We start from the raw sequence: 21011 nt of genomic DNA, 5'->3' as shown, positions 1-21011 counted from the left end.
GTGTACGCCTGTAAACCCCACGCTTGGGAGGCTGAGACTGGAGGATTGCACAGGTTCGAAGCCAGCCTCAGCTACTTAGTGAGGCTCTCAGCAACTGTGACCCTGTTTCCAAATAAAATATAAAATGGGTCTGGGAGTATAGCCCGGAGGTAGAAAGCCTCTGGATTCCACCCCCAGTACCACCAAAAAAAAAAAAAAAAAATTAGCCAGGCACTCTGATGCTTTATACATTTTTAATACAACTGATGAAATAAGTTATCCTCACTTTACAGATAAGGATATGCTCAAATATGTCAAGTCACACAGCTAGCAAATCCTCTTAGCCACTTCAGTGAAATTTAATGTATAAAATACTGGTACTATATCAATGTTAGGTGTGGTTGACACCTGAGACAAAGCTATCTTTAAATAAATTTATAGCCAGGTGTGGTGGCGCACGCTTGTAATACCAGCATTTGGGAGGCTGAGACCGGAGGATCACAATTTGCAGACAGCCTCAGCTACTTAGTGAGGACCTTTGCAACTCAGTGAGACTCGTTTTCAAAATAAAGAATAAAAAATAGGGCAGGGGGTGTAGCTCGGAGGTCAAATGCTCCTGGGTTCCATTCCCAGACCCGCAAAAAAAATAAAAATAAAAAATATTATTGTGGATACTACAGGAGTACCAAAATACCACTAGTATCTAATTGTTTTCCTAGCACTTCACCAAATCTGGGGTTGATATTTAAATGATTCACCTCAACCCCAGAACAAAAATATGAAAATTCTTTTTTTTTTCTTGGTGGTGGTACTGGTGTTCCTGGAAGCCCTTCTACCTCTGGGCTACACTCCCAGACCTATTTTTCTTAATATATATTTTTGAAACAGGGTCTCTTAAATCAGCGCGGCTGGCACTGAACCTGCGCGATCCTCCTGTCTCCGCCTCCCAAGCGCAGGGATTACAAGCGTGTGCCACCACGCCCGGCCTAAAATATGAAAATTCTAATTTGCTATAAGAAAAGTCTTCTACACAGCCATTGTGGCCTGGTTTAATTAAACCACAATCAAAGTTTAACCATCAGAGCAAATTCATAAGGTTAAATACAAACCAGATTAAGATGTGCTGACTTTATTTGTTCTGAAAACACAAAAACAAATTCTGAAAGTAAAATTGCGTATAACACACTTTTGAACATTTTTAGAGTGGTCTATTAAACTCTTCAAATTGGATTGAATTGCTGTCAGGAATTTAGGTCCTTTAAAAAGATAATGATATGAATATTAAAGGAAAATAACTTCCTGCTTCCTTCTCAGAACAAACATTAAGGTCAGATGAATGTGTCACACTGCCAGTAGTTCAGGGAAGAGAAAAACGTAATTCAAAAAAATGGCAAATGTACTATCAGATGTATAAACCTTCTGGCAAATTGAGTCCTTCGGCTCTTCTTAAACTCCAAACTCAACACCTAGAACTTCTTTTAAAAACTATATTTAAGAACATAAAAAAGTCGGGCGTGGTGGCAAGCTTGTAATCCCCGCGCTTGGGAGGCGGAGACAGGAGTATCGCGCAGGTTCGAAGCCAGCCATGCTGGTTTAAGAGACCCTGTTTCCAAATAAAAAACATAAAATAGGTCTGGGAGTGTAGCCCGGAGGTAGAAGGGCTTCCAGGAACCCCAGTACCACCAAAAAAAAAAAAAAAAAGTAAAAAATAGATGACTTATACTTTAAACCCACAAATGAGAGATTTTTCTGGAGGGGGAAACAATGACATATCTGTAGAATGGTATGCCATCAATCCCTCCTGGTTCTATAGTGCCTGTCCCGCATCTGCGTTGTCTTAATTATTGACACACCAAACGCTTGTAATCCCAATACCTGGGAGGCTGACACAGGACTAAAGCAGGTCCGACGCCAGCCAGCCTCAGCAACTTAGTGAGACCCTGCTTCCAAGGGTCCAGAGCGTCCACCTGGCCGGGCGGGGACCCGCGCTTGTGCCCAGGGGCGTGGGTGGGTGCTGGGCTTTCTCCAGACTCAGGGCGGGTGGCGGAGGACCCGAGAGCGCCCTCAGGACGGGGGCCCTATCCTTCCCGCCCTCTCGGGCCCGCAAGGCCCGGGAATCCTGCACCTGCGAGCTCAGCGCCTCCAGACGGCGCGGAGCCGGAAGAGGCCGCAGCCGAGAACTCCTGGAGCCAGGTCCGCCCCACGTGGCCGCCGCTCCACCAATCACCAGCCTCGTCGGCCAACGCACCTTTTAGGAGGGGCCGCGCCTCCGCGCCGGCCGCCGTCGCCCCGCCCCTCCTTGCGCCTATTCGCCCCGCCTCGCGCGGTTCCCGGATCACCCTTCGCGCCGGCCCTCGTCGCACCGCCCCTCGCGGCCCGGAGCTCACCCTCCGCGCCGGCCGGCGTCGCCCCGCCCATCCTCGCCGCACTGCCCCTCGCGTCCCAGATCACCCTGGACGCAGGCCGGCGTCGCCCCGCCCCTCCTTGCCACGCCACACCCCTCGCGTCCCTGGTCACCCTCGGCGCAGGCCGGCGTCGCCCCGCCCTTTCCCGCCGTGCCACGCCCCTCGCGGCGCGGATCTCACCCTTGGAGCGGCCGGCGTCGCCCCGCCCCTCCCCGCGCGCCACGCCCCTCGCGTCCCAGGTCACCCTCCCAGTGGCCGGCGTCGCCCCGCCCCTCCCCGCCCTCTTCGCCCCGCCCCGCGCGGCGCCCGCTTCACCCTCCGGGTCGGCGCCCGGCTCTGCGCAGGCGAGGGGCCCCAGGCGCAGTCGGCGGTGGCCGGGGCCAGGCGCGGACCCTGTGGCCCGAGCGAGCGGGCGCCCGGAGCCGACTGCCCGGCCGGGGGAGGCGGCGGCGGCCGTGGCGGCCGCGCTCCATGCCCGTGTGGTGCTGCCGCTGCTCGCTGGCCGCGCATCTCAGGTGACTGCCCCGGGGACGCGGGCGCGGCGGGCGGCCCCTCCGGGCTGGCGGCGGGGCGGGCGCTGCGAGGGTGTGCGACGGCCCCGCTAGGGCTTCCGTAAAACGATCACTTAAAATCTCTTTTAACCTAAGTGACAGGGATGAAGGAAGGTAGGGAACTGCGTTTGAGTGGCGCGATCGACTTAGAAATCGGCTCAGATTCGTGAAGATGCTCGTGATCATAAGCCATGTAGTCTCCACCGTGGAGACATTTGAAACTGGCAGTTTACACCCAGTGGTGGGTAAAGTTTTTAAGGGGTGGATGTTAATAGACTACAGTAGCACTGTTTGCCACACATTTTAGCCAATTATAGGGAGAAAGACCAGACACTAGAAACTGGGTTTTATCCGTGGGGCGAAGAAGTGTTAAGTTTAGTAGCGACCTTACTTGATATGTATAAATGTTCCAGAATAATGATATGTAACACTTGAGTTTTCAGTAAAATATAAAACTCTGTTCAAGAGTTCTTTAATTGCGGTTCGATACAATTTAGATGACCCATCAATATGAAATATATTGTTTTCACTAAATTCTAAAGCAACATTTCCTTAAGTTATGATTATAAACAAAAAATCACAGTATTTGTGACTGTCATCAGTAGAAATCACAAATATCTTCCTGACCTATTGCAATATCTAGAAATATTATTTATGCTGATCATTTTTAAAAACTACATTCATCAGCACACATCATTAACTTGTTCTTTAATGCGGAAAGGAAGCATATACACTTTTGTATCACGAGCTTCTTTTTATAACTATTTTAATGGTTTTCTGATAATCCTCTATGTATTTAGTACTGTTATTCAGAAAAGAGGTCCAGAGGCTTCACCAAATTGCAGAAAGGATGTAAGGCAGGGAGAAAGTTCAGGATGCCTGTTGTAATAGCAAGTTAGGCTTGCCCAGCTTAGTGAATTTTGTGTGAATCTCCACATTCTAGAGAGTTATGAAATAGATTGATGAATGATAACTTCATGACAGAATGTTGGCTACTTTATTCGTAGGGTTTTCAGAGTATCCTATTCCCTTTGGGGAGTTTTAGAAAATGGGTTCCTCTCATAAAAACTTGCTAAATTAACCCAATGAGAAACTAACATCCATTATAGAAAGTACTGCCCAAAAGCCTTTTGACACCTTTGATATACACTTGAACTCAGCTTGGGATTCATATCCTTTCCACTAACATTAGGTACTAAGTGCCATCTGCTTATCTCTGTACAGAAATTTGAAGTAGGGGATAGAAAGTGTTTGGCTGCATTGCAGTCTTGAGAAAAAAGAAAATCCTACTACACTTGTTTTGTAAAAGTAGTCCTTTGTCTCTAAAATAAAAAAAAAATGCCTAGAAATTGTTTAGGACTATTTTATGATATTCAAATGCTATTTTTGTGCAGTTTCTTTAGAAAGCCACATTTTAAAGTGTGTGTGTGTGTGTGTGTGTGTGTGTGTGTGTGTGTGCGCGCGCGCGGTCTCTCTCGCTACTGGGGGTGGAACCCAGGGGCTTTTCTACCTTCAGGCTATACTCCCAGCCAGACCTATTTTATACTTTATTTGGAAACAGGGTCCCACTAAGTTGCTGAGAGCATCACTAAGTAGCTGAGGCTGGCTTTGAACCTGTGCGATCCTCCTGTCTCAGCCTTCCAAGCACTGGATTACAAGTGTGTGCCACCACGCCCAGCTTTAGAAAGCCACATTTTAAAGCAAGTAGTAATAAACATTTTGGGATTCAACCAATACCTGAATTGGTAGGTATTGTGCCTTCCACTAACACCTCATACTTCCTATTTTGGCTGATGAATAGTGAGACTTTAGAATTTTCTTTTCATGTGGTAGTATTGACTTGGTAAAATTTAGAATTCTGCTTCTGACAATTATAAAATTAAGCTAATTAGGTTGAACGATCATTTAAAGAAGTATTGCTATGATGTGGGAAAAGTTTTTGTTACCAAAATATGCCCATACCATTATTTTAAAATTGATCTGAAACTTGGGATTGTAATGTTTCAAAAACAAAAAATGGTAGGCTTCTCAAAATCTCTTCTGTCTTTTACCTTGTTATGCAACATATGGTACTAATATGGTAACTCTTTTTGCATTTGTATAAAGTGCTGTTTTGTTACTATATCCTAAATGCGATTATTTCCCAGAAAAAGGAAAAGTAGATTTTTACTAAAGTGGATTTCTATCTTAAATAAATATTCATTAAATTGGAAATCTAAGTGGAAATTAATACTGCTCACAGTCTTGTGATATAGTATGCAGGTACTATAATACTTAGGCTTTGAATTTTTTATTTTTAATTAATTTATTTATTTATTTATTTTTGTGGTGCTGGGGATTGAACCCAGGGGCATTCTACCTCTGAGCTACACACCCAGCCTAGGGGATGGATCCCAGGGGCATTCTACACCCCTAGCTACACCCCTCATGCACTATTTTTTTTATTTTTATTTTTATTTTTTATTTTGAAACAGGGTCTCATTGAGTTGCAAAGGGCCTCACTAATCAGCTGAGGCTGTCTGCAAACCAAGATCCTCCTGTCTCAGCCTCCCAAATGCTGGGATTACAAGCATGTACCACCAAGGCAGGCTCCAATTTTATTCTTTATTTTGAAACAGGGTTTCACTAAGTAGCTGAGGCTGGCTTCGAACTTGCGATCTTCCTGTCTCAGTCTCCCAAGTACTGGGATTACAAGTGTGTACCACCACACCTGGCTAGGATTTGAATTTTTTAGATAACTACTAAGTTAACCTTTTTTCCCCCCGGTTGAGTCAGGATTTTTCATATTTCTGTGAAACCACCATTAAAGTTATGAAGTAGCATGCAAGTTTATTACAAGTAGATTGCCACACAGACCAGTGACTAATCAAAATAAGGAGAAATTTCCTGATAGTGTATACATTTAAGTAAACTAACACACAGAGAATTTAAATATGCCAATACTTTGGTTCTTCTTACTCTACTTGAGTCTTGGGATATACTAGTCAAACTTCTTAAGTTGCATACATGTATGGGAAGTACTACATAATACATGAATTTATCAGTATTGCAGTATACAAGATCAATGTACAGAGGTGAGTTGTAGTCTGTATACTACTAACATTGAAAAATCTGAAAATGAGATGAACAAAACAATTGCATTCATATTAATACAAAAATAATGAAATGCTTAGATATTAATAAAAATGTAAGACTGTATGCTGAAAACTAGGAAACATTGAGACAAAGAAGGCCTAAATTCAGCCATGTGCTGCATACTGATGTTCCAGTTAATGATAGAATATTATTTGGTAGTTCCATAAGATTATATCACTTAGTCACTTTGCAGCTACCTTCATTTGTGTAAACATTCTGTGATGTTAGGACAATGCTGGAATTGCCTGATGCATCTCTCAGAATGTATCTATCACATCTTTGCTCAAAGCATGACTAAATGGAAAGGAACTCTTTATTTGTATATGGAAAAACTTTCCTTGGAATTGATCTACAGATTCAGTATGATATTACCAAAATTTTAGTTTCTTGTTTGTGTACATACAAGCAGATAATAGAATTTATAGGGAGATGGAAAGAACCTAGAATAACCATGAAAATCTTCAAAAAGAAAAATATTGGAAGACTCACATTTTCTTTTCTTTTTTTTTCTTTTTTCTTTCTTTTCTTTTTTTTTGGTACTGGGGTTCCTGGAAGCCCTTCTACCTCCAGGCTACACTCCCAGACCTATTTTATACTTTTTAAATTTTTGGAAACAGGGTCTCTTAAGCCAGCACGGCTGGCTTTGAACCAGTGTGATCCTCCTGTCTCTGCCTCCCAAGCGCAGGGATTACAAGCCTGCGCCACCACGCCTGGCAAGACACACATTTTCTAATTTCAACACATACTACAAAACAAACACTAATCAAGACAATGTGGTGCTGGCATAAAGAAACATAAATCAGTGGAATAGAACTTAGTGTCCTGAAGTTCTTATATTTATAGTGAATTGATTTTTGATGAGGGCTTTGATTCAATTGGGAAAGAACATTATCTTCACAGAAAGAATAAAGTTATACACCTGCCTCACACCCACTGTATACAAAAATGTACTCAAGATGAACCAAAGTCCTAATGGTAAGAACTAAAATTACTAAAAGCCTTAGAAGAAAACATAGTAAAGCCGGGAGTGGTGGCGCACGCTTGTTAATTCCAGCATTTGGGAGGCTGAGACCTGGAGCATCGAGGTTCGCGGACAGCCTCAGCTATTTAGTGAGGCCCTCTGCAACTCAGTGAGATCCGGTTTCAAAATAAAGACTAAAAAATAGGGCAGGGAGTGTAGCTTGGAGGTCAAATGCCCCTGGGTTCCATCTCCAGACCAAAAACAAAAAACATAGTAAATCTTGGTGATTGCAGACCAGGCAGTAGTTTCTTAAATATGACATTAGTAGCACAACAATGAAAGAAAAAAATAAATTGGACTGGCTGGAAAAAATTTTAAATTTATGCGATCCGGAGGATGTCAACACAAGGACAGTCCACAAAATGAGAGAAAATATTTGGAAATATTTGCAAAAAAAAAAAAAATCTAGAAAGGGACTTGTATCTAGAAAATGCAAAGATTTTTTTTTTTTCCAGTAATGGGAATGGAACCCAGGGGGCATTCTACCTCTAAGCTACACCCCCAGCCCTACATTTTATTCTTTATCTTGAAACAGGGCCTCACTGAGTTGCAAAGGGCCTCACTAAGTAGTAGCTGAGGCTGTCCTCAAACCGTGATCCTCCTGTCTCCGCCTCCCAAATTCTGGGATTACAAGCGTGCACCACCACACCCAGCTACAAAGAACTTTTACAGTTGTCATTAAAAAAATGAAAAAAAAATTATTACAATTTAGAAACAGGCAAAGGATTTGAATAGATATTTCTCCTAAGAATATATACAAATGGCCAGGTGTTGTGGCTCATGCTTATAATCCCAGTACTTGGGTGGCTGAGACGGGAGGCTCCCAGGTTCACAGCCAGTCTCAGCTCCTTAGTGAGGCACACTGCAACTTAGTGAGACCTTGTTTCAAAATAAGGAATAAAAATGGGACCAAGCCAGTTTGGGAAACAGCAATACACTGTCTCAAAAAAATAATAATAAGTAAAGTTAAAAAAGGGAATAATGATAACCAGATGTTACTTCACACCTATTAAGATGACTAAAATAAAACAATAGTGCTGGCAGGAATGTAGAGAATTGGCACTCTTGCACGTTGGGAATGTAAAATGGTTCAGCCATTTTGGAAAAGAATTTGGTAGTTTCTCAAAATATTAGATAGAGTTTATGGCCGAGCCATTCCCTATAGTCTCTAGGAATATGCCCTAGAGAAAAAACTGTCCATACGAAAACTTATAAGTGTTCATAGCATTTTTCATAATAGCCATAAAGTGGAAACAACCAGTGTGTTCAACTGATTAATAAATGAAGTGTGGTATCTCTACATAGAGAAATCTTTCAAAAGTAATTAAGTACTTATTGACACATACTCTAACATGAGTGAACCTTGAAAACATGCTAAATGGAGGAAGCCAGATTCAAAAAGTCACATGTTGTATGAATGGTTTCATTCATATGAAATGTCCAGTATTGACAAGTCCAGTAATAGGTTAATGATTGTCAGTGGCTGGGGAGAGGGGATAAAAGGGATTGATTGTAAATGAGTGTATGGTATATTTTGGAGCGACTGTTACAAAACCTAGTGAATGCACTGAAAACCATGGAATTGTTTACCTTAGGATGGCAAATTATGTCAGTTATATCTCATTAGAGGTCGTGTGTGTGTGTGTGTGTGTGTGTGTGTGTGTGTGTGTTACGAGGGATTAAACCCAGGGGCTATACCCCAACCCTATTTTATTTTTTATTTTGAAACAGGGTCTCACTAAATTGTGGAAAGCCTCTCCAAGTTGCTGAGGCTGACTGTGAACCCTCCATCCTCCTGTCTCAGCCTCCCATTACTAGGATTACGGGTGTGTGCTATCATGCCTGGTTTCATTAGAGATCTGTTCCTTTGCAATGCTTTCTCTATCTTTTATTTTTTTATTTTTTATTTTTTGGTGGTACTGAGGGTGGAACCCAGGGGCTTTTCTAATTCCGGGCTATACTCCCAGACCTATTTTATATTTTATTTGGAAACAGGGCCTCACTAAGTAGTTGAGGCTGGCTTTGAACCTGTGCAATCCTCCTGTCTCAGTCTCCCAAGTGATGGGATTACAAACGTGCACCACTACACCGGCTATGCTTTCTCTATTTGCCTTGGTATGGAGCCTGATCATATAACCTATTTTCTTTATTTTTGTACTGGGTATTTAACCGAGGGGCATTCTACCTCCAAGCTACACCCCCAGTCCTTTTAAAATAATTTTTTTGTTTTGAAACAGAGATTTGCTAGGTTGCTGAGAGCCTGGATAAGAACCTGGATAAGTTGCTGAGGCTGGCTTTGAACCTGTGATCTTCCTGTCTCAGCCTCCCAAGTACTGGGATTACAGGTATGCCCCACCACGCCCTCTTCTTCTTCTTTTTTTTTTTTTTTTTTTTACAATTTTGAGCTCTTGAAAAGTTTTTTTATTAAGAGAAGCCCAGTAGAGGACATTTTACTTCTGGTTTGTTATACTCTCTCAGTTTACTCTTTAAATATTTATTTGGCATTGGGGATTGAACTCAGGGGCAGTCTACCCCTGAGTTATACCCCTAGACTCTCTCACTTTTAAAATTTTTTTCTATTTTGAAACAGTCTCACTGATTTGCAGAGGGCCTCACTAAGTTCCTAAGGTTGGCCTCAAACCTGCCATCTCCTGTCTCAGTTTTCCAAGTACTAGGATTACAACATGTGCTGCCACACCCAGCTTCATTTCTGTTTTTTGAAATAAACTGATTGTTTGAAAGGATAAGTTCAATGAAATGAAAGATACAATATATAGCCAGTTTATAGAGCTTACAGTTGTATTAAAAGGCTTGCTAGGAAGAAAAAATTGCTCGAGACATCTTGATTTAGAATATTAAATGCCTTCTAATAATGAGTTAGAAACCGAGTTCTACTGGACCTTTAAGCAGAAATGATTTTGAGTTTCTTGAGTCATGGTTTATTCTGATAGTATTTGAATAGTAAATACTCATAACATTTATTTAGATTTAAGAAAATGCTCAAAGCATTTTATTTATTTATTTTATTCATTTTTTTTTTCCACTACTGGGGATGGAACCCAGGGGTATTCTACCTCTGAGCTACACCTCCAGCCCTATTTTTTATTCTTTATTTTGAAACAGGGTCTCGCTGAATTGCAAAGGGCCTCCCTAAGTAGCTGAGACTGTCCGCAAACCGCAATTCTCCTGTCTCACGCTGGGATTACAAGTGTGTGACACCATGCTTGGCTGTCAAAACATTTTGGATTATTGGGTCTTGCTTATAAAATTATCTATGGTAGTAATTGCTTAAATGTCTCCATTCACAGTCATTTTCCAAGGATCATTAGTTTTTTTTTTTTCTAGTGTACTAAAGACATTATCTCAAGTTGACTCTTAACCCCAAACACATCTCCCCTCCTTTTAGTGAGAAATGTTTGTTACTGTTAGAAAAAGGAAATATCTGTAGTTACCAAAAGCTTATAGTGATGTTTGTTTTTATTATTTCCCAGGTGCAAGCACATGCTCTCACTCTCTCTGCAACAATGTGTTTGAGGTAGGGATGTCTGAAAGAGATGAGAGATCTGCATCTCCTGAAAAATAATTGTGACCTTTGCAACAACAGTAATATGAACTGGGCCTGAGTAGCCAAAATAGAAGCCTCCAAAGGAGCCTGTTCTTTGCACACACTTAGAAACATAAAAAAACAGAGTATAAAACATTCATGCTTAGTGTCATCACCCAGAAGCAGAAGCAGGCAAGATAGCGATGCATGTGTATCTGATCAGAGGCAGTGGTGGAAATGCCCTTTTTGAAAGGAGCAGATTGAGCATAAGAGACACTTCCTTGCAGGGGCATTCTTACAGCATGAAGAGGGTCTTCCTTTAGCAGCCATGTTCATGGGTTGTCTATTTTGCCCATGTAAGACAAGTCTAAATATTTAGGGGTAGACATTACTTTCTTGGGTTTAAAAAAGCTATCTGTATCTTGAGGAAATCTGCCCTTGTCTAAGGTAGATTGGAAATTTAATATTACATGGGAGCAAAAATTCATGTCTCTGCCAAATTCTTATTGCCATTTTGTTATCAGTGAGTTAACCTTAGTCCTGTGAAATAACTGACCCATCTCCTATTTGGGGCATAGTAATAAACACATTTAACAGTGGATACTAAGTTTAATACTTCCAGACATTATGGCTGTTATTGACTGTATGAAGATAACTAATTCAGGGATTCTATTTTAAAGTAATCTATGAAATAATACAGCATTAACCCTATTCAGGGAATATTCCATTTATTGAATGAATATGTCACAATACTAAAAGTAGTTTCTAGAGAGGCAGTTGGGATATAAAGTTTGAAAATCAGCATTAAAAATCTTCCTTATTTTAATATATTCTTGAGAATAAAATGTATAAACCTTATTTCATCAAAATAACTAATTTGTAATATTACAGTGACTAAAACATCTATGATGATATTTTCATTAATGTACTCACCTTTTAATTGATAAGAAAAGATAGAGCAGAAATGAGCCTTCTTAGGAGTTTTTAGAATTAGAAAATCTCCAATATAATGTAGTGTCTTTGATCATTAAAGAGGGCTTCTACAGCTACTTAGAACTCTTAGCTTTCAAAGTGATGTAGGTTGACATACAGCTAAGCCACTAATTTGTAAACATGGTGGAACTACTAAGTATTTTATGGCCTAAGTAAAATATGATAAAGATTGATTTTTATAAAGGCAATATTGACTTTCTCTCTTTATTTCTCTCAAAGAAATTATAGTGATACTGAAACCGAAGGAGAGATTTTTAATTCCTTAGTGCAATATTTTGGTGATAATCTGGGGCAAAAAGTTAAAGCAATGCCATTAGTTGAAGAAACTTCTTTACTTGAAGATTCATCAGTGACCTTACCTGTGGTGATAATAGGTAAGCTGTTATATTTTGCATCTTAAAATTAGTTATTGTACTTACTACTCTTAAAAATGTACAGTTAAGTAGTGCAAGTCCTTAGGATTGTATTGAAAAGTATTCTTGCCGGGCGTGGTGTCGCACACTTATAATCCCCGCGTTTGGGAGGCAGAGACAGGAGGATCGCGCAGGTTCGAAGCCAGCCGTGCGCGCTGGCTTAGGAGACCCTGTTTCCAAATAAAAATGTAAAAATAGGTCTGGGAGTGTAGCCCGGAGGTAGAAGGGCTTCCAGGAACCCCAGTACCACCAAAAAAAAAAAAAAAAGTATTCTTATCTCAAAATAGCAGTAGAAGCTGAGCATGGAATCCCATTATTTGGGAGGCTGATGTAGGAGGATCATACGTTCAAGGCCAGCCTCAGCAACTTAGGCTCTTCTCAACTTAGTGAGACCCTGTTCCAAAATAAAAAATAAAATTGGGTTGCTGGGATAGTTCATAGGTATAATGCCTCTAGGTTCAATCCCCAGCGCCACACACACATAGACATACAAAAATAATATAGGGCTAATAAATTGTTTAATTCAGAGGTAGAGTGCCCTAGAATTCGGTCTGCAGTAATACATAGACACACACACACACACACACACACACACACACACACACACACACACGCATGCTAGTAGAGGGGCTTGTGAATGATCTCAGCACAAAAAATGATACTGTGTATGAGGTGATAGATAATGCCAGTGATCTTCATCTGATCATTGCACATTATATACATGTATTAAAATGTCATACTTCACCTCATCTATATGAATATGCACACACATTAAGTGTCAGTAAATAAGTTTAAAATAGTTTATGAAGAGCATCTGTAATAAGTAAGAGTAATAAATTAGTTATAATAAAAAATTCTGGAGACTGGGCGTGGTGGCACACGCTTGTAATCCCAGCATTTAGGAGATAGGAGAATTGCAGTTCAAGGACAGCCTCAGCTACTCAGTGAGTCCCTTTGCAACTCAGTGAGACCCTGTTTCAAAATAAAGAATAAAAAATAGGGCTGAGGGTATAGCTCAGAGGTAGAATGTTCCCAGCTTCCATTCCCAGTACTGCCAAAAAAAAAAAAAAAATCTGAAGCTGTTTAATATGCTGAAATAACTAATAACCAAATCTTTGAAGTAAAATAATTGGTTTTATATTATGCTAAAGTATGTGTTAGACTATGGTTTCACTGAAGAACTAATTGTAATTATTAAGTATATGATAGTGTTATGGTAATGATAATACCTGTATTATTAGAACTCTGTAAAAAGCATTCTGTGCACATTTTTGGATTATACCTTTCAACCTTCTGTTGCACATAAGAAGAGACTCAGAAATTGAGTGGTATGGGCAAATTAGTAAGCATTGCTTAGCTAGCAACATTACAGTACTCTGTACTAGTGCTTATAATTACCTTAACCATAACATTAGTATTAGACAACCTTTTGTATTACCTTGAGAGACATTTTTATTAATACCTTAAAAATTTATTAATTCTTTTATACACCTTAAAAATTAAGGTACTAATAAAACTTAGTTCAGAATTTTAAAACATTTTATACTTTATTTGGAAACAGGGTCTCACTAAGTTGCTGAGAGTCTCACTAAGTAGCTGAGGCTGGCTTCGAACCTGTGCGATCCTCCTGTCTCAGCCTCCCAATTGCGGGGATTACAAGTGTGCACCACCACACCCGGCTAGAATTTTAACTTTTTATAATCATATATTAATTACCTTCATGTAAGTATGAAGAAGTAAAATATAGAAATGTGGGGTGTATTCTTGGGGAAGAGGTCAGTCTAGAGAACTAATTTTGGGAGTTTTGGTAGCATAAGGATTTGAAGCCTTGAGTAGATGAGATTCCCAAAAGAAAATAGAAAAAGAAGCAATGGTTGGAATCCTGTGAGACATCTGGTTTTAAGAGATTAGAGAAGAATAATAAGTGAGGGAGAAGAGCTATCTTTGAAGCAAGAGAAAAACCAAGCATCAATAAAATTAACACCCCTTTCCACTTTTTTTTTTTAAATAGGAAATGGACCCTCAGGAATATGCCTTTCTTATATGTTATCAGGCTATAGACCATATTTATCCTCAGAAGCAATACACCCAAATACAATCTTACATAGTAAGTTAGAAGAAGCAAGACATCTTTCCATTGTTGATCAGGTATTTATTACATGTCAGTTTTTTAAAAATTTGTTTTATTTATATAAGCCTTGTTTTTCAGTTGAATATCCATTATTCTAGGTAAAACTTTTTGTCATTTTTATTTTAGATTCATGAATATATTTTGCCAAGTTATGGCTATGTTTTTCTGAAATTTATTAGAACAATTTCCCAAATTGTTTTTTGATGGCATTTTAATAGATTCTCTGTGCTTAAATAATTTGTTTGGAAGGTGTTACTTTTTATTATTTGAGCATCACAGTTGATATCTGCATACAAAAGCCATCTTCAACTTTTGCAGTATAAAGATCTGTTAGTGTTCTTGAAACCCAATCTTTTCCTGTATTTATTCGACTAAAGAATCTATTAAGATCTCAAGAAGGAGCAGTATTCTGTAACACTGTATGGGAAATGCTGGTTAGGATTATGCCCTACGTTGCTATTAGGGTAGTCATTTTGGCATTTTGCAAACTCTGGCTATCTTTTCTTTTTTTCTTCTAGGACTTAGAATACTTGTCAGAGGGTCTTGAGGGCCGATCATCCAATCCAGTTGCAGTACTTTTTGATACACTTCTTCATCCAGATGCTGACTTTGGGTATGATTATCCATCTATTTTGAATTGGAAATTAGAACAACAGCATTATATCCCTCACTTAGTTCTTGGTAAAGGTCCACCTGGTGGCGCTTGGCATGTGAGTATATTTTTCTAAGCCTTTTAGTGTATGTGAATTATTATATGTTGTGTTCATAAATCCAATTTAATTCTTAAGCATTTTAATACTATCGTATATGATGTTTACCACATTTTTATCTCAGAAGAATTTTTTTTTTGTGTGTGTGGTGCTGGAGATTGAACCCAGGGGCATTCTGCCTCCAAGCTATAGCCCCAGCTCTATTTTTAATTATTTATTTTGAAACAGAGTCTCAGTAAGTTGTGGAGGGCCTTACCAATTAGCTGAGGCTAACCACAAACCTGCAATTCTCCTGTCTCAGCCTCCCAAGTACTGAGGTTACAGGAGTTCGCTACCATGCCCAGCTTGATAAGAATTTTAATGCCATTCAGTTTAGTTAAATATAAGTTAATTACCTATAGTAGTTAAGGCAAATCTTATTACTGATACAGTGTTAGAATGATTTCTCTTTAGTATAAGAATTATATAGAAAATATTTCTGAAATGTTTTACGTAGTAAAACATTGAAAATTCACTTTAGAATGTACAAAATCACATATTTCAAAATTTAGACCCATTATTTTCATACATTTTTAAGATTTTAAATGAAAAATATATTGTAAAAGAAAGAAGTTGTATTAGTTTGCTCTGTTGCTATGACAGAAAACATAAACTAGGTGGCTTGAACAGCATTCATTTCTCACAGTTCTGGAGACTGAAAAGTCCAAAAACAAGGTGCCAGCCACTTCTGGTCCTGGTAGGGGCTGCCTTTCTGGCTTTCAGTCAGCCACCTTTTTACTGTGTCCTCATCTGGCCTACAGCAATCTCTTATATAAAGCCATTAAGCCTTTTATGAGGGACCTACCCTCATGGCCTCACCTAGCCTTCATTACCTCCCAAAGGCCCCCTTTCCAAATGACATCACATTGAAGACTGGGACTTCAACATAAGAATTTGGAGGAGAAGCACAATGTAGTCCAAAAAGAGAACCAATAAATTAGAGATTAATCTAGTACATTTTAATAGGTAGGAAGCCAGTAACTAATAATTTATTCCTCTGTCCTTAGCCGTTAACTCAATGTCTAGAGCATTGTCATATTATAATGACTGTTCATATGTTGCACAAATAAATATTAAATAATTTACTTTGCTGTGTTATGAAATGTAGACTTTATGGGAACTTAGACATGTTAACAAGTTTTTAGTATAAAGTTAAGTTGGCATATCTAAAAAGTTCTTTACATTTATCAAGTGATTGTTTCAGAATATCAGAACATTTCTAGGTTAAATATATGACTGCTCCCTTTTAAAATCTTAATTCTCTATAAGTAGCAATTACCAAATTATCTGTCTTTTAGCTTAATTTTTTTTTTTTCCTCAGCTTTTTTTTAACTTTTTACTATCAACAAGTGTAGTGGCACACACCTGCAATCCCAGTACTTGGGAAGCTGAGAAGGGATTGCAGATTGAGTCCAGTCTTAGCAACTTAGTGAAACTCAGAACAATGTAATGAGACCATGTTTCAAGACAAAAAAATAAGAATGATAATATACCCCTTTCCCACTGGGTAAGAAAGGTTATGAAAAAAGAAACCATTGTCCATAACAGCTGAAAGAGATCACTGGTTTTTGGGATCGGTACCTTAACCCTTGGGCTTGTCTCACATTGTGCTAAACAGATCAAGTTGGTGTGATGACAGCATTAACCCCAATAGTGAATCTGTTTCTCAAGCAACCACTGCTTATTTTTCTATTCTTAGGAAAAGATGCTTCTATATCCAAATCAGCTCAGATGATGAAGGAAAGAGAAAAGTAGTTTTTAATTTTTAAGTCTATAAATAATATTGAAATGGAAAACATGTAAGGTTTTAGAAATTAACATTTTTCCTCTTATTTAAAAAAAATGGAATAGTTCCTTAACACATACATCTGAATTACCATGTCAAACATAGGCCAAAGCTATCAACGTTGTTATAGTCATAGGAAAATACTGAAAATTTGTTTTATAAATGTATAACTATGTGAATAAACACATATAGAAGAATACCAAATAATGAAAATGTGTAAGTTTATTGATAGGACATTCCAGAGGTAATTTATACAATCACTTATGAGTGCTGTGAGCATACCTTATCTGGAGTCTTATAAATAGGGCGGGCTTAGTTTTAAAAATCCATGTTGTGCTTAATTATGTTTTTAACTACTTTTTTATTTTAATAGAATATGGAAGGCTCCATGTTGACAATCAGCTTTGGAAATTGGATGGAGCTACCTGGACTTAAATTTAAAGACTGGGTATCTAGCAAACGAAGGTAAAGATCAAACCATCTTAAACTTTGGAGTATGATGAAAAGAGACTGTAGGAAAATTTCACAATACTGGTTTTTCTGTCTTGGATAAAGAATATAAATATACATACTTTTCAGTTGAAAATGCTTCTTTGAAATAGTGATTATAAGTAGCTTATTTCGATTTAAGATGTTACCTAAACTAAGCACAGAAGTAAGGAGTTATTTACCGATTGATATGCTATGGCTTTGTTAATCATGAATTGTTTCTCTGCTGTTAAATCACTCTGTTAATTACTTTATCTACCCACTCATTTTCTATACTTTTAACTCCTTAATTTTATGAAAGGGTATATAACTGCATTCATGCATATCTCATACACCTATCTAAAGTATTTGACTTTCAGGTTCAAGAGTTTAAGTGTATTAGATGATTGACAATTTAGAATGATACAGTAACTTAGAATCTGAGATAGTGTTGACTACTTGGGGATAAAAGTAAATATTTAATGAGTAAAATACAAAAGCAGGAGTAACAAAAAAATCTTGGAAAAATATGTGTAATTTATTTTAGGGGGAAGAGCTCAAAATTTAGTAGAAATATGAAAAACCTTATATTTTGAAAGACAGTAATTAAATTAGATAAGAATTACTAATACAAAAAGTGTACTGTAATTTGACTACTAAAAGAAACATGTTAAAGCAGGAAGCTATTTAACTTTTGTTAGAATAGGGATGTAACATTCAAGTACTGCTAGATAGAAACTATTTATCCATGGAAAATTTCTTTCATTTGAAGATATTGAGATGATGAGTAATTGAGAACTCTTTAATGTGAATACTTTTACGTTTTTAAATAAGGAATTATATATGGATTTGGAACAACAACAAAAAAATGAGTACTTGCTAAATAGAATAGTAATCATCATGGAAACTAAAATTACTATCCTTATAGGATATGTTTCTTTTTCTTTAAAATTACTATCCTTATAGGATATGTTTCATTTTCTTTTAATAGGAACCTGAAAGGAGATCGAGTTATGCCAGAGGAAATAGCTCGCTACTATAAACATTATGTAAAAGTCATGGGTCTTCATAAGAATTTCAGAGAGAACACTTATATAACCTCTGTATCAAGACTCTACAGAGATCAAGATGATAATGATAGTCAAGACAGAGATATTTCAACAAAGCATATACAGATAGAGAAGTCAAAATTTATCAAGAGAAACTGGGAAATCAGAGGTTATCAGCGAATAGCGGATGGTTCTCATATTCCCTTTTGCCTCTTTGCTGAGAATGTAGCTCTAGCAACTGGAACATTGGATTCTCCTGCCCATTTGGAAATTGAAGGGGAAGATTTTCCTTTTGTGTTTCATTCAATGGCTGAATTTGGAGCTGCTATAAACAAAGGAAAGTTACGTGGCAAAGTGGATCCAGTGTTAATCGTAGGCTCTGGGCTTACTGCAGCTGATGCAGTACTGTGTGCTTACAACAATAATATCCCTGTGATCCATGTATTTCGCAGACGAGTTACTGATCCAAGCTTAATTTTCAAACAGCTTCCTCAAAAGCTTTATCCTGAATATCATAAAGTCTATCATATGATGTGTACTCAGTCATATTCTGCAGACTCAAATCTTTTATCTGATTATACCAGTTTTCCTGAGCACCATGTGCTCTCCTTTAAATCGGACATGAAATGCATTCTTCAAAGCATCTCTGGATTGAAGAAAATATTTAAGCTGTCCGCAGCAGTAGTATTGATAGGTTCTCATCCTAACCTGTCTTTTCTGAAGGAACAGGGGTGTTACTTAGGCCATAACTCAAGCCAACCAATCACATGTAAGGGAAATCCTGTGGAAATAGATGTATATACCTATGAATGTGTCAAAGAAACCAACCTTTTTGCATTGGGTCCTTTGGTTGGGGACAATTTTGTTCGATTTTTAAAGGGGGGAGCATTGGGTATTACACGCTGTTTGGCTACAAGACAGAAGAAAAAGCAGCATTTGATTGTTGAAAGAGGAGGAGGAGATGGGATATCTTAAAGCAAGTTTACAAGTAATTTAAATGGACAGTTTATCATTAAAGATTCTTAATAGTGGTTTTGCAGTGTATTGGCTTGAATTTTCTGGACTTGAATTAACTGGAGGAAAGCTTTAAGCTATAATAACTTGATTTTTTAAAGATTACCAGATTTTGGTGTCCTGATTTATATTGTAATATATCAAAGATGTCAGACTCAGACAAATAGAAACACTGCCAACATGGTATACTTTAAGTTTTCACTAAATTAAAACATTCTTTCCTTCCAAGATTTATTTTTGGTTACTTCTGTATTTGATTCCAAAATATTACAGCCCAGAATTTATAAAACCACACAGTTGCTAGGACATAAATTGCTTTTGTGAGGACTTATACGGGGCATCACGTAGCTCAAACAGTGGTCCAAGGACCAAGAGCATCAGCTTTATCTGTAGCTTGTTAGAAGTGTAGATGGTGGGGCTCCATGGTATACTTGCTCAAGCAGAAACCAAGGGATATGTATGCTTATTAAAGGTTAAGACACACTGGGTCTGAATGAAAATGGGGATGTGATGTATGAATGGTGGGGTGGGGTGGGGTGGGGCGGGGTGGGGTGGGGCAGGCGGCATTTTCAACTCAGGTTTTATTTATTTTGAAATGATCAGTTTCATAAATCTAATTTCTTATCAAATATGATGGTCTCAAAACATTTTTATTCTTGAAACTTTGATAGATACTTTATATTGTTCATTTCTAATACTTTAAACAGCTAAATAATGTAGGCACCTTGACATTCAAGAACTGGCTAAGATATTTTTTCAGAGATTTATTCTCTACCTAATCATAACATCTAATTAATCTGATTTGCAATTTAATAAATTATAGATAGATCTACTATGTGTGAACACTGAGTAATTTCTATCAGTGCAACTAAGATATGGATATGGTATTTCTAAAATTTATATCATTTGTGTATTAGAATTATTACAGATTAATGTGGAAAATAAGATTAAAATATTTTCCATTCCCAAGGTGATTATTACTTTGAGGTTTCTAATAGTGTTTGTTTATTGGAGATATGTAACAGTTAATACTGACTGTGGTTATTAGATTTACCAACTGTGATTAATTTTTTTTTGTTCTGCTTGTCTGTATTTCCATACTAACTGCCAAAATTTTTAGTTTTCCTTGCAAGTTGCATTTTTCCATCTTTTCTTTCTTTCTTTCTTTCTTTTCTTTTCTTTTTTTTTTTTTTTCTTTGGTGGTACTGGGGTTCCTGGAAGCCCTTCTACCTCCGGGATACAATCCCACAGGCTATACTCCCAGACCTATTTTTTAACATTTTTATGTGGAAACGGGGTCTCTTAAGCCAGCGAGGAACCAGCACGATCCTCCTGTCTCCGCCTCCCAAGCATGGGGATTATAAGCGTGCGCCACCACGCCCGGCTAATCTCTTTTTTCAAATATAGTTATTTCATTTAGAATGTGCACACTGAACTTCTATAATTATTTATTTATTTATTTATTTATTTATCTATTTATCTATTTATTTATTTTTGCGGGTCTGGGGATGGAACCCAGTGGCATTTGTCCTCCAAGCTACACCCTCTGCCCTATTTTTTTTTTTCTTTATTTTGAAACAGGGTCTCACTAAGTTGCGGAGGGCTTCACTAAGTAGCTGAGGCTGTCCATGAACCGTGATCCTCCTGTCTCAGCCTCCCTATTGCTGGGATTACAAGCTTGCAGCACCACACTCGGCTAACTTATATTTTTCTTAGAATTAAAAGTGACCTAATCTGTCAGTATTTTTCTGTTCATTTTATGGCAATTTTTAG

General features: G+C 38.2%; 1 protein-coding gene across 1 annotated transcript; it reads left to right on the top strand.

The window, feature by feature from the left end:
- Window positions 1-2855: 2855 nt before the first annotated feature.
- On the top strand, window positions 2856-19199 carry OSGIN2 (oxidative stress induced growth inhibitor family member 2; the record flags this gene model as incomplete). Its single annotated transcript, XM_080694045.1, has 6 exons — window positions 2856-2899; window positions 11848-12002; window positions 14053-14189; window positions 14691-14882; window positions 17081-17172; window positions 18167-19199. 6 exons carry the CDS (start codon window positions 2856-2858, stop codon window positions 19197-19199), a joined length of 1653 nt encoding a protein of 550 aa, XP_080550171.1.
- Window positions 19200-21011: the final 1812 nt, after the last annotated feature.

Source organism: Muscardinus avellanarius (genome assembly GCF_963383645.1).
Source record: "Muscardinus avellanarius genome assembly, chromosome: 4".
Taxonomy (NCBI): Eukaryota; Metazoa; Chordata; class Mammalia; order Rodentia; family Gliridae; genus Muscardinus; species Muscardinus avellanarius.
The sequence above is the reverse complement of the archived record's forward strand: the minus strand, read 5'-3'. Positions and strand labels throughout refer to the sequence as shown.